Source organism: Gambusia affinis, linkage group LG07, assembly GCF_019740435.1.
Source record: "Gambusia affinis linkage group LG07, SWU_Gaff_1.0, whole genome shotgun sequence".
Lineage (NCBI taxonomy): Eukaryota > Metazoa > Chordata > Actinopteri > Cyprinodontiformes > Poeciliidae > Gambusia > Gambusia affinis.
In genome coordinates this window covers 17624311-17639020 of record NC_057874.1, presented here as the reverse complement: position 1 = coordinate 17639020, position 14710 = coordinate 17624311, and the positions used below count along the sequence as shown (strand labels likewise).

At 35.2% G+C, this 14710-nt stretch overlaps 1 protein-coding gene and 1 non-coding gene across 3 annotated transcripts; both read right to left on the bottom strand.

Annotated features, from left to right (window-relative positions):
- Positions 1–312: 312 nt before the first annotated feature.
- On the bottom strand, positions 313–5203 carry si:dkeyp-67f1.2 (uncharacterized protein LOC556106 homolog). Of its 2 annotated transcripts, none has more exons than XM_044121258.1 (9): positions 5008–5203; positions 4841–4930; positions 4713–4745; positions 4479–4602; positions 4337–4395; positions 1730–1780; positions 1551–1635; positions 1342–1471; positions 313–1218 (listed from the first exon to the last, which is right to left on the bottom strand). In XM_044121258.1, the coding sequence occupies exons 1-9, from the start codon at positions 5018–5020 to the stop codon at positions 1126–1128; spliced, it is 678 nt and encodes a 225-aa protein (XP_043977193.1). In that variant the 5' UTR covers positions 5021–5203; the 3' UTR covers positions 313–1125. The 2 variants fall into 2 exon arrangements, with proteins under 2 accessions (XP_043977193.1, XP_043977194.1); XM_044121259.1 differs by having other exon boundaries at positions 1342–1468.
- Positions 5204–10306: 5103 nt separating this feature from the next.
- Positions 10307–10380, bottom strand: trnav-cac. Its single transcript has one exon. It is a non-coding gene; the product is annotated as a tRNA-Val (tRNA).
- Positions 10381–14710: the final 4330 nt, after the last annotated feature.

Sequence of the window (14710 nt, the reverse complement as noted above, 5' to 3'; positions counted from 1 at the left end):
AGCTCAAGCCACAGATTCAAGCCAAGACTCTAATGTTTCCACTCAGAAACATTTATCATGTTTTCAGTCAGTAGGGAAATGTTTTAATAAGATAATATTGCTATAAAACCTACATCAGCCAAAGGTATGAAACATTTTGGATTTAGATGAATGTTACACAACACTAATAATATTTAAAAGGAAAAAAACTAAAGTATTGCAAAAATATTGCTATCATACACATTTTTCCATTTTCTAGTATTGTTGAATACAATGAAAGAGGTCTCAGTGTTAGCGTTTACAGAGTCTTCTTAGATTCTCCTTTCACCCTTCCAACTCGTTCCTCTTAGCTCTGCTGCTTTGCCTGCCCCTGGAATTTAACAAATAACCTCTGAGCACTAAATGACCCAAACCACCAACCTATTGGTACGACTAAGGAAAATACTCACTCAGCTTCTGAGAATCACTATGTTTATTATTTCCTAATCCTTCATTCATGTCCCGAGAAAAATCTTTAGGGTACTAAATTTTTGCTCACTTGACCAAGCTCCTGTGTGCCACCTATAGGTCTTCAGACTTACATAGTGAAAAAATAGAAAATAAGTAAAATACAACAAACTGCTTCAAGCAAAATTGAACTAATCTCAAAAGTACAGCCTAGTAGTAAAAGTATGTTTGTTTGGTTTTGTTTTTTGATGCAGGAACAGGTGCTGCTGTTCAAGTATTTCCAGGAAGAGCTCATTTCCAGTATTGCTAAAACATAACCATTGATGCATAATGTCCTCCTCATTGGACAGGTAATTTTTTCCAATCCTCCAAGTATAAAATGAGAAGATAAAGATTTTGACAATTAATTCAGATTGTTATTTATTTGATTATTATTTGTTTTTGCCTGCAAGGATTTTGTACAACAGAGGGACATTCAAAACATTCACCACGTGTCCAGCATTACTTTCCACCTGGTTCATGTTTTTATGTTTTTAATAAGGTTTATGTGGACTTTGAGTGGTTGCCCACCGCAGTGACCACTATGTAAGGAAGGGTGAGGATGCATTTAGAGTGTTTGTTTACTTCTGCAGAATAAAATACTTTCCATAGCTTCAAGTCTTTTCCAAGGACATCTTCAAAGTTTATTTATGAAAACTTTTAGACACTCGTGGTTCTTGGGAAACAGCCGCCCACCTCCACCCTCTCTGGCCATCCCTCGAAAACGTTTGTTTTCTTATCACTCTCAGCTCGCTAACAGAGGCAGGAAGAGAAAAACACTTGTTTTATGTATTCTGCTTTGCTTTTCTGCATATTTTCAAAGTCTTTACTGGCACAAATACAACAAATAAAGTGACACAGACAGGGTCCACTGACCTGCTCAAAGACGCTTTTGATTTTTATCCCCATTCTTCCAGCAAACACCCAGTTGTCTTTCTGCTTAACAGAGTCGATCAAAGTGCTTCCCATCGCGACAAACATCTGCCTTATTTCATCTGTCATCCTGCAACAAATGAGCAGAAAAGGTTACTGTTCTGTGACACTGGATCGTTTTTAAATGTTGGAAAGTTTTGATTCAGGCTTACTTTGTTGCTACATCATCAAAGGAGGCCACCAGCACAATCATTCCTGGTTTTATCTCCTTCAGGTATGCCAAGATGACTGCCGAGTCTGATATAGAATTAAAATTTGGAGAAAAAAGAAACTTTGGAGCTTCAATAAAGCTCAACATTTGAAATGTGTTGTACAAATTGTCATTACTTACTTCCACTAATCATGTTAAGATAGCCAAACTTTTCTACAACTCCATTCTCACCTATTTGTGATAGAAAAAAACCCATATTACATACTGAATTAAATTATTTAGTATTTTATTTACAGTAGAGGAAAAAATTGTCTGAATACAACCATGAGATGCCACAAGATTAAACAGTTTGGGAGCTAAAGTAGCCATTTCCTGTTTGACTCCATTTCATAATTTAGTTGGAAAAAGACCATTCACAATGACTGCTTGACTTTTATTGGAAAGCCTTGAAGAAATATATAGTGTTTTAGAAAAGTATTCATACCCCTTTTCACCCTTTTTCACATTACAATCACAAACTACAATGTATTTCATTGGGATTTTTTTGTGCTGGACTCAGACAAAGTGGGACATTATACTGAAGTGGAAAGAAAAGGATTCATGATTTGAACATTTTTCTTATAAAAATCTAAAATATTGCGGTGTGGAAATTTATACTGCCCACAAAACTTAAACTGCCCTCAGAATGAACCTATATAGCAAATAGAGCCCTCTTGTGTGCAATTTAATCTCAGCATAATTATGTTTTTTTCTGTGAAGGCCTCAACGATTTTGTAGATAATGTTAGTGATCAAACGTCATCATGAAGATCAAGGAACACATCAGACAGCTCAGGGATAAAGTTGTGGAGAAGTGTAAAGCAAAGTTAGATTAAAAAAATCACATTTCAAGTTTCAAACAGGGAGTTTTTTTCTATTTCATCTTACAAGAATGAAAAGAGAATAACACAATTACCAACATACCAAGACATTACTTAATGGCGTCTAGCACAGACACAACAGCTCATTTATGTTAAATACTCATCTGTGAGTCAGGGTACCGAAATCTTTCCTCTGTCCTGGGATGTTATCAAGAAGCTACAACATTTGCATTTCCTGAGATTGCTTAGAGGGATCGGCATCTACCAGAAGCTGTTGATAACCTTCCACCGATCCTCCACAGAGAGCATCCTAACCCACCGTACCTCGACATGGTTCAGCTACCGAACTGAGGCAGATTAGACGAGGCTCCAGAGAGTGATCAAGACAGTGCAGAAGATTGTGGGCTGCCCTCTGCCTTCTTTGAAAAACATTTATACTTCTTGTTGCTTCAGGAGAGCGAAGCGCTTCATCAAAGACAGCACTCATCCCGCCTACCACCTGTTTGACCTGCTGCCCTCCGCCAGGCATTAGAACCAGGACAAACAGACTCAGGGACAGTTTCTTCCCACAAGCCATTATCATCCTAAATGCACCAACCTCCATTTCCCTCTCACCACTACGACTTCCACAGGGCAACAGGCAATTTTACAACAGTACAACCAAACATTTTACATGCAATAACCTTTCAAGTGCAGCAAACTTTGTTATATTTTTGTATTAAGACTTTTTACTTGTTGACAAGAGAACTTAACAAATATTGCAGGCACAAAGTCATTGTTGAAAAAAAGTCTTCGTCAGTCTGGTTTAAAGTTTGGAGGTACTCTGGTCAGATGAGACCTAAACTAAACCGGTTGACCTGCAGGCAAAAACTGATGTGTGGATAAAAACCAAAGCCTAATTCAGCCCTGTTCGCTCCACCATCTGGCACCTAAATTAATCTCACTCATCTAATTCATCTGTACCTGTCCACAGCAGTCTGGCTATGTGGGCCAGCAGGGATAGTAATTACCTCAGTCAGACTGTGACACCAAATCCACAGCGGATATAAAACATGAAGGGTCAGATCATAAGCAGAAGAAAAACAACAACAATGATGTTTGCTTTAAAGAAATACAGTGAGGAGTGATCTGTTGTGTGGACAAAGTATACAAAAACAGGGTTAATATTCTTGTCACTTGATCCTTTCCTTTCTTCTTCTCTTCCTCTGAGTAGAAAACACATATTAGCTAACATATTATTGCCCTCTCACAGGCTGAAGTGAAAACTATAGATCTCTGAGTGGAAGGCTGTTGTTCAGCTGAGCTAAAAATAGCATGATTAGCAGCTTGTCATGGAGGCCCAAGCAGCAAATGGACACTGAGTTTTATCTCAAGCTCTCAACACACCCTGAACACAATCCCTCGCCATGAGGAATTGTAGCGGAAGTATCATTCTGTAGAGATGCATTTTTCAAAAGCAGAGTTGATGAGATGCAAGACGGAGCTAAATACAGGGAACCTATTAGACTTGAGTGCAATAATATTCATGGATTATATTGTCCTAATCAAGGATCCTACCGAACTCTTACTACAGAAAAACTTGAAAATTCATATTTACACACATATTTCAGTCAACCTTGGGTCTCTAGACCTGAAGCAAAATCTGATTCTATAAAACATTCACTACTTGTAAAAAAATATCTGGAATTTATTTCTCTTCACAACCATGAATTACACTGTGTTGATCTGTCAAGTAAAATCTTGCGGTTGTAACATGACAAATCAGTGGGTGTTAATACTTTTGCAAAGCATTGTATTTCTGCAAAAATAAAACTGAACCATTCAGGTTAATCCTTTTAAAAACAATCAACAATAAACATTTAGACATCATAACTGTACACAGACAGCTTATCGGTTTGCTGACTTCTATATTTATAATCAGAGTTTACCGTTTACCACCACAATGTTTAGTCCTGGTCCCACATTGTTCATAATGTGACTCATAATGCTGTTGAGACAAAGATGAAAATTGATTTTCACAGCAGCTTTTGCCAGTTCAGTATGTGAATCTCTGACCACATTCATACATACTTTTTACCATCAAAGCAGATTTTTGGACCAACTACATTAGCAGCTCCACTCCAGATTTTAAAAGCAAAGCGGTCCGAGGGACAGACTGCAGAAAGGTTGCACTTTGGTACTACTTTAGCAGTGCCTTAAAACGTAAATTAGACATAAAAAAAAGAATGAGGTTACCACTTTAATACAAATTCAGTATAAAACTCGTTTTAAAAGCCAGCAGCAAAATGTGAATTTCTGACTTACCTGTTGTGAATTCTGAGATAATTTTATTGTACCCTGAAATAAAATAAAGTTAAAAATAGATTGTATATCATTGACAAGAGATCACTACTGAGCTTTAAAGATTTAAGAATAGAAATAAATCATCTCACCAAGAACATTTTGTGCCTTCTCCTGTGCATCAAATGAAATCAGGAAAAAGATTAGAAGGAGCACAATCACAGCAGTGAGGGTCAGGAGCGCTGCCAAGAAAGAAGAAAGACTAATGAAGATCACAAGTCTCAGAAGCAAACCTACCAGGTTTAAAATAAATCCTTACTTCGATCTTTCATTTCGGCAACAAACTGAAAGACTGATCTGTCAAAATGAATACTTTCAGTTGTTCTTCATGCGCTCATTACACAAATAAAACTGGTACAGTGCAGCGTTGGTGTAATCTTATCTGTTGCAGATGTTCACTGAAAAATTCCCAGCAGCCAACATGCCAACAAGCATTTGTGTAAACAAAAAGGAAAAGAAAAATGTGTCAAGGCTCTTAGAGTTACAGAAAGACCAGGACGTGGCATTAACAATACACACACACACACACACACAAATGTGTCACACCCAGTCTGAACTTGATGGTCAAGTTTTCCTTCTCAATCTAAAGAAAGTTTACTCAAGTATCAAACTACTGGGCACACTGAATCTATTGTGCAAATAGGCATCTGACAGCTGAATAAAGAAAAAGTAGGACAGTAAAACAGAGGTGGAAAAAGGGGGCAAAAGCCTCATATTTCAAATTGCATGGGTGAATGAAAAAAAAGGGTTTAAAGAATCATTGTAGCAGTTGTCAGAGTTTTCTATTTGTATGTAAATTTTTGTAAAACCAATATCTGCATAAAACAGCTCGCACACACCTAACTGCATAAAACCTCTGGAGACTGCAGAAGGAAAAAAACAATCAAAGGATTAAAACCGAGGCGTAGAAAACACATTTTGTGATAAGAAACTAAACACAACATGGAATCATACGTGAAATTAATTACAGCAAAACAATAAAATTCAAAACATGGCAGAGAATGTGAGACCTATGCTGGCTGCTATGAAGGTGGAGTAAACATGATCCTGTATTATGACATCATGTTAGTATTTAGGTTCATGGCTTTGATTAGAACCAACATTGTTAATGTTGTAATCCCTGTAGTAGCCAATAACATAATTACTGCCAATAGCATAATTACTCAGCCATTTTAAATGTAATAAAGCCAATACTGTAATAAAATTTTTAAACCAATAATGAAATAACTTTTTGCTAGAAGTGTAATAAGTCATCATGTTGTTAACATAAAAAAAAATAAATAAATAAAATCCAGCAGCTGCAGTCAGTAAGCATCTTACATTAACAAGACAGAATTTGTTGGAAATAATAGTTTTTTGCAGTGAAGCTCATAAAAAATATGACATAAACTTCATATTCAGTATTTTTAATTAACTTAATCCCTGTTGGAGAATCTTGTGTTGTACAAATGAGTTGAAAGCTTTTTTGCTCATTTATACACATTTTTACATGTATAGCGGGAGATTTAATTAATGGATGTGAAGTTCATTTGGTATTTAAATCTCAGTGTCTCACATGTGCTAAAAATCCAGGAAGAGATCATGTGACCTACATTTTTAAATTATCTTCAGAATACTAGCCAAAAAATCCAATAATTTATTACATTACTGGGGAAATGTTATCACCCTTTTGGCCCTAATACCTTATTACAGGAGTGGCAGGCAGGTTATTACATTATTGATTGCTGCAGTTCCCTGGACGTGTGGACTTGAATTGTATGAGTTGGAATCAACTCAAACACATTTAATGACTCCATATTCGACTCAATGATATCCCAAAAGACTTAGAACATGATTTAGACTTTAACACCTGTGACTTCACTTCGTCTTGAAAATCTTCACCAATAAACCTTAAACATCTCTTGAATCGACATTAAACTTAATAAACTGTTAACAAAAACTATCCAGAATCCCTCCGTCTGACACAAAATACAGTGAAGATGCAGAAGAAAAGTATGAATAGAAGGTATATTTTGTTCTATGGCTTTAGAGGAAAAAAATAAAAGGTCATTGTTTTGTTTACAGAAATAATGAGGTAGTTAAACAGAAACAAAATATGCCAAATTATAAAGGCAATGATGTCCAACTTTGTTCAAAATTCGAATTTACACAACGAATGATAGACATAATCCAGTGATGGCTGTCTAATCAGCTTTAAAAAGAAGAAAGACATAAAATCCACTTGTCTTAAGGGCTAATCCATGTCATTTTGATTGGTTGTTTAACTAAGTGAAAACAAGCAGATATTTATATTTGTGAAGCTTTGATTATGACATGTTAAGTTACAGCCCAAAACCCAGATAATCAATGCAAACAAAAACAAAGCATCTTTTAGAGAAAACAATTCACATTGAAGTATTCATGCCTGCTTCTGTTACTTGTGAAAGCACTATATATTGTCAAAACCATTGTTTTTATTTCTGCATTAAAAAATTGTTCAATTTAGATAAAAAACACATAACTATTTACAGTTTAAAAAAACACAGAAAAAGTAAATTTTTGTAAGAGAGATTATTTTAATAGCAGTTTAGGCTCTCTCTTTGTTCATGCTGAGCCTGGTTCTGTTAGGCGTTTCTTCCTGTTAACAAGAAGTCCTTCCTTCCCCCTGTCGCCATGTGCGTGTGCTCAGTATGAGGAATTGCTGTAAAGTTCATGACTCAATGAAAGAGGCTGGGCTTCCTTAGCTAGAAAATATTTTATCAACTCACATTATAAACTGATTTTGAATTTATTGCTTTATAACTAGGATTAAAGTGGAATTTGGTAACTAAATTTGAATTTGTCTATTTGACTGGATTGATTTAATTATATTTTTGTACATACATTCTCTTTGACTTGTAACTTTAAGTGTATTGCAATATATAAATAAAAATGACATACCATGACAGAAACACACAATTTGTTATGTCGCTATGTGAAACGTGAGGATATTTTTAAGCTTTATAAGTACTGTTTCAATTTCTGCCTGTTCAGTCAAAGACATTTGTATTTTGAATCTAATGTTTTTATTGTGATGAATTTATATTGCATTATTGATCAAATCAAGTCCTTCATTTAAAGTTAAGGACTTGGAACTGGCCTCAAGACTTTCTTGTGGCTTGCAAAGAAATGACTTTCCTCCAGAGTAGAGAGGCTGAACTTTTTCTATTCTTGTGCACCTAATAATTGTATTTAGCATGCGCATTTAGTGACGATCCTCTAAATAAATAAAACTAGACAAAACACAAAAATGTGAGTTCGAAGAACCAATGACAGAACGACAATTTTAAACGTACAAAGAGGCATAAGAATGACAGCACAGAATGTAAAATGAAAATCTGTAACTCCAGATGGCAGGGCAAAGAAAGTTATGTACAGATGGCAAAACACTGGAACAAAAACTATAAGCAGACAGCGAGAAAATGACAGTCTGTGCAGACGAGGAGTACAATGTTTTTTACAGAAACAATTGACAGTCAACATCTTGTAAAAGAGTCGAAACACACTCCCAAAAAATACAAAGTGATAAGAACCCAGTTTCCAATCTGCTCACAATAAAACTTTGGTGAGACTTTCTCACTATGTCTATTTTCTTTATTTGGAATTTAAACAGTGACCAGATTAAGTGCAACATGCTTACTTTTGGAGCTTTGTTATTATTGTTGGGTGCCAAGACTTTTCAAACAGAATAATATCCCATCCACTTGGATTTCATTCTCTAAAGGAGCCAAGCTGGTGGAGACCCACACCCAGTGCTTTACGTCTGTAACTGCAGTCTATTGCGAGTTAAACTCTGGGTGACTGTATGCTATGGCATATATATATGGCATATATGGCACACTTTTCAGATAAGCTTGTGCGAAAAATGTTGCAATCCATTCATAAGACTTATAACTTGAGTTGATAACATAAAATCTCAGAACAAGACACTGACATTTTTGAGAGTAATATAATAAATGAGAAGAAATTCAGAGTGGCATAAAATACGGTGCTTTGCAGAGCACCGTATTTTATTATAAAGTCCAGCTTTGCTTCTAACAATTCCTGATGTTTTAAACATTTAAAATATTGCTCTCTGCAAAGGCATGCTGCTATTTTCTTACTGCCATTTTAAACCCATAAAGATCAACAAACAACTGCTTTATTTGAATTAGGTGCTGACTTGTCTTTCCCATTTTGAAGAGGGTCTCATAGAAATGTCTCTGTGTCGCACAATATCTGTACCTAGGCCTGTCAAGATAGCAAATTTTGCTGAGCAATTAATTGTCTCAAAAACTATTGCGATAGATGAGAATATTGTTTGAAGACCTTTGTACACTGATTTAATGGAAATGACATAATAATGCATGCGATTTCCTGCCAAAGATAGATACGCTTTATTTTCAAAAGAACACCCAACACTGGAACTGATAAACAAAATAAACAAAACAACCAAAAATAAAAATAAAATAGATTCTCAGTCTCCATTAACAAAATTGTACTTGAATAAAAACACCAAAGTATAAATAAATACTGCATTCAACCAAAAGAGTGCAGATTATGAAATCTGTATACCATTTTGCCCTTCAGTAATCATTAGATTTAAATAGAGAAGATGGGCACATCGATTAACTGATGCAATAGTTCACACTACACATCAGTTCACACATACATTTTCCCCTTACGACAATCTTAGAACGTTGATCGTTCTAAGATTGTGTGGTGTGTTATGGTAGATTGTTGTGGCCGCTCCGATCTAAATCAGGGGTTAACTCCCGACTGGGAGAGTTAACGCAGCCTGTTGAATGTGACAGGTAGCCAATCAGAAAGCGCGGATTCTCCTTCGTCCTTTCTGAGGGGATTATTTTGAAGTGTTGATTTTATTTCAGAGCCATATTTTTATTTTGAAGTGTTGATTTTATTTTCCACCCTTTTTTATTTTGAAGTATTTATTTTATTTTCCAATCATTTTTATTTTGAAGTGTTGATTTTGTGTTCCACCCTTCTTAATTTTAAAGTATTGTTTGTGTGAAACACTATCTTTCCATTGACCAGTAAGGGAACTGAACCACCTACCTCAGCGTTATTAGCACCACACCGCGTCCAGCTGAGCTAACCCCAGCTGGACAGGGTTTTCTGAAAAACATGGTAACTCATAATGTTGAGTTTCCATGGATTTAAGAAAACTTACATGATTTTACCACAATGAAGATTTGAGTAAAGAGCTCATATTCTATAGTATTTTAAAATCGATGTGCATAATGGTTTAATATACAACCTCCTGCTATTTTAAAGTGTTGATTTCCTGAAGACTTTATATTTCAGTTGGCCAGTGTGGGGATTGAACCCATGATCTTCGCATTATAAGTACCCTACTCTGACCAGCTGAGCTAACCAGCCACACATATTGTTGAGTTAACATCAATGTAAGAAAAACTTACATGATTTTGACAAAAGCAGTGAAATTCTAAAGTTTTTCAAAATGAACATGAATTATGGTTTAATTTGAAGCCTCCTGCTACTTTGAAGAGTTGATTTACTGAAAGACTTTATGTTTCAACTGGCCAGTGTGGGGATTGAACCCATGACCTTGGCTTTGTGAGTACCACGCTCTGACTAACTGAGCTAACCAGCCATACATAACTTTGTGTCTGTCAATATAAGAAAAGCTTTAATGATCTTACTACCGTGAAGATTTGAAGAAATGCTGTTATGGTTTTCAAAAATCAACATGCTTAAAGGTGTATTTTCCAGCAATATTTTATTTTGATGTATTGATTTTAATTTCCAGCCATTTTTATTTTGAAGAGTTGATTTTATTTTCCACCCTTTTTTATTTTGAAGTGTTGATTATACCCAAGAGAAAAAGAAAGTCACAGATGGAAAAGTAAACTACTGCTTTGAAGATTTTTTTTTTTAATCAGTAATTAGGTGTCACGTATAAAAAAAAAAACAGAACAAAAACATAACTTTTTCATCAAAAACGTGCACTTATTTCATGCGCTGGGCTGTGCAATTTGAAACTGTGGTATTGCTGTAAATGTTGAATTTTTACACATCTTTACCAGCGGTGCCAATACAGCTGCTGCAAAAGATTGTAAAACACCCTAATAAAAAAACAGGAAAAGCATTCGCTTTAGTGGACGTGTTGTTACTCTTTAAAGAGGCTAAATATGCCAAATATATTTTCACATGTACACTTTTACAGAAAACATAACCACATTTGGCACTTAGAAGCCGTGTTCATCTTTGATCTGCATAAAAATTAAGAGAATTTATTTTAATATCATACTGGAATACCAGAATTTGACATAACACTATTCCAGGAAATAAGTCCATAAGATTGTGCCATTTTGTCTTTAAAACCATTTATATTTGCAAACACATTAATCTGTGAAATTGCCTACTCTCAATCCTCAACAGAGAAAAGCTGGTCTTATAGAGAGGCACTCAGGGTGCATCCTTTATTTAATTTATCTTTTAGATTGTGTGTTCCCTTATGTAATCAAGATCCTTTCTGCAATGACTGCATTTTAATGTAATATTTAGTTTTAAATCCTAAAATTAAAATGAGACAAAATTAAGGTGTAATACCAGAGAGAATCAGAAGGGGGCCCTTGTGTACTGCCAGACTGTTCTAGGGGAATTCAAAGAGTCAAAGATAATAAAACTGTGGAAAGAAATGTCAAATTCTAATTAAAATTTGAAGAAGAAATAACAACAACTGAAAAGTGAGACAAAAAATTTATGATCATTAAAAAAACATTTGGAATACTCTCTCAGAAGGAATATAATTAACATAAAAATTTGAAGTAAAAGCAAGCCAAACACTTTTGAGCACAGTTGAAAAGATAAAGATGTTTAATAAGCAATGCAATATCTCAAATAATTCACCAATGTATAAACGTTTAGTATTCACATTATTACAACAATTCACATCCACGGTTAAACAGGAAAACAACATGACAAACCCAATAAAGAAGAGACAGAAGACCTCAGTGTGGTTTTATTTTCTCATTTGCCGATCACATGGACAATGAGCGAATACAGAGTGTGAAACAAAACACAGTGAAGCAATTTCTGATTAATTATTCATTATGAACCGCCACCGGCATCCCGTGACACTCACCACATCACATTGTTTGCTCCAAACTCCCCGACAGGTGCAATTTCTTTCCTTCTCCCTTCTTCTCTGTTGGATAATGTGTCAGAAAATGTTATGCAAAATCCTGACGTCCATTTAAAAGTCATTGGGCTCGCAGCTCTGCAGAAAATTTACCTGCAGTGGGTTAAGGAAGGAAGAATAGTTTCAAAGGGGAATTGGCCACCTGGAAGGTGATCACCTCTTAATGCAGCTACTTTTATCTGAAGATCATTTGCCTTTTTTAAGTAAAAAAAAAAATCTAAAACATCTCATTTAGATGCGATAGTTTGGGAGACATGCTAATTTTATTTCAGCTACAAGTTATAAATTTATGATCTGTAACGTTTGAATTTGAAATATTCAGTTTTAACTTGGCTTATTAACACTTCCACGGAAATACTGCTGATTTATTCACAAGACGCATTTTACTGTACTTAAGCTATATTATTTAGTATAAATTTTGTCTTGTATCATTTCTCCAAATACAAACAACCGATAAACATTAAATAGACACCAGCAAATCCAGCATTGTTTTCAATTCTTCTCAGTCAAAGCACTGAAGACAAAAATTTCTCATCGTAAATATATTTCTAACTGGGGGCTACTGACATTAAATTCACATCAAATATTGGAAATAACCCAAATAATTCCCAAAGATATCGAAGCAAATTACATAATGTGTAATAAAGTGGAACCCGATCAAAAAATAATTGGACACATTAAGCAAAGGAAAAAGCAAAAAGCCACAGAGAGCCAAGAAAACAGCTGACAGTATTTATAAAGCAATCCTGCTCCCCATCAGTTCAAAGTAGTATCAGCTTTCCAATTACCAAGGTATCACAAAAGCATCTTATCGTAGGAAAGAGAAAAGAGTGCTCTCAAGATCGCTGCAACAATATTATTGCAAAACATACTGCTGACTCTGGCTACAGACATATTTCTAATCTTCTGAATGTTTCAGTGAACAGCACTGAGGCCATAATGCAGAAGTGGAGAGAACATAATTTGTCCACACCGAGAACCAGCGGTTTGTCACAAGATTTGCGACAAAGGCGATAAAATGATAATCATTTTATCACATGGACAATGATAAAATGATTGTCCATGAAAGATTCAAAGGCCTTTGAATCTTTCTCAAGATTCAAAGACCACTTGCAGTAAGTTTCAGAAATACTTGGAACATATGGATTTTTTTTTTTCCATGAATGCAACATGCAATACACAGGACAGCAACAGGCCTCTATGGATAGTCACCAAACAAAACTCCACTGCTGAAGAAAAAGGATGTCAGCATTCACGTTTTGAAGGACAAGTGACAAAGACACCATATAAACAGAGAAGTGTGGGTCTGGGATCAACACACCGACAGACTTTAAAAAGTGCCATTTTAGAAATTCACTGAGAAATACAATGATCCAGAACACACAGCCAAGGAAACTCAATTGATTGCAGAGAAAGAAAATGAAGTGGCTAAAAGGACCGAGTCAATCACACGATTTCAATCCAATTGTAAAAGAGTGGAAAGAACTTTAAAATCAGAGATAAAAAATAAAAACTTAATCTTAAAGATTTGGAGAGTTTATGACTTAAAATTACATCTGTGGAATACAAGGCATTGGGTTCCCAACACTGGAAACTCATGAAGTTGCTATTAGCAACCACTGCATTTGTAACTATTTAACATGTTTCCATAAACTTGTCCAATAATTTCCCTTGAGTTTATGCAATTACCACACTTAGGTTATGGATTAATTTGTTAAATATCTTGAACTTTGTGTTTTTGTGTGTGAAAATCAAATGCTTACAGACATTTGGTGTGAATTTCATGTAAAGACCCCAATAAGCAAAACATTTATGAAGAAAAACGTCGACTTGTACAGCATTTATTTTTTTTCCCCCCCATCATGTCATTATGCCATAAATCATCAAGGTTAAAATGTTCCTTTGATAAAAAACAATTGTACCCTGATGTGCACATAGGGGAAGGAATGCCAGTATAATTCACAGATCATTTGTGTTCAGAACAACTCCGATTTCCAACACAATGGCTTAGATCTGAAGACTGATTCCCTCTGTGTGAGATGCAACCCATGTGATCTGTGAGGTAAAATTATCACTCTTTCTAAAGGAGTCTGGTGGGTTTGAAGAGAGCAATATAACAGCCGCCTTGCTGTGAAACTGTGAAAATAGTCTAAATGTTGCATACTCTTGAAACAGATTATAATGAGCCATTTTTAACCCATTACGTGATTTAGTTTAATTCCCTTACTTCTTCTGAAAGTGAAATGTAAAAAAATGATGTTATTTTGCATGTTCAAGTTCGAAACACTTACGTGTAGTACACGGTTGTAGTGATTTAAGTGAATAAAGCACGTTTTGGGTTTGACCCCAATTCACAGCAGAAAATTGCTTTGTGGCCATGCAGGTAATCCTGTCCGCTTTTCTTAGACTTGAGGTGTGCAAACGGCGGACTACTCTCAGAATTTATATAAGAGATAGACAGACGTGAAGCGGCAACAACAGGGATTTAAAGTGTTATACCACTGCTGTATGCTGCTTGTACAATATAACGGCCTCAGTGATATAATAATACTCAAGAAATGACAGCTTCTTCTCTCTATTAACTAACAAAACATTTTCTTCTACATGTTTTGAAGGCGTGTTTAAGGGATGAGCATTTTAATGATATATGTTTGAAAATTGCAGGAAAGTATTCAGTTATTTATGAAAAACCCTTTACCTTAAGATGTACCAGTAGATAGAAAAAAAAAACATTCAAACCATTATCTTAATTACCACCGATTTTTTTAAAAATATGGGG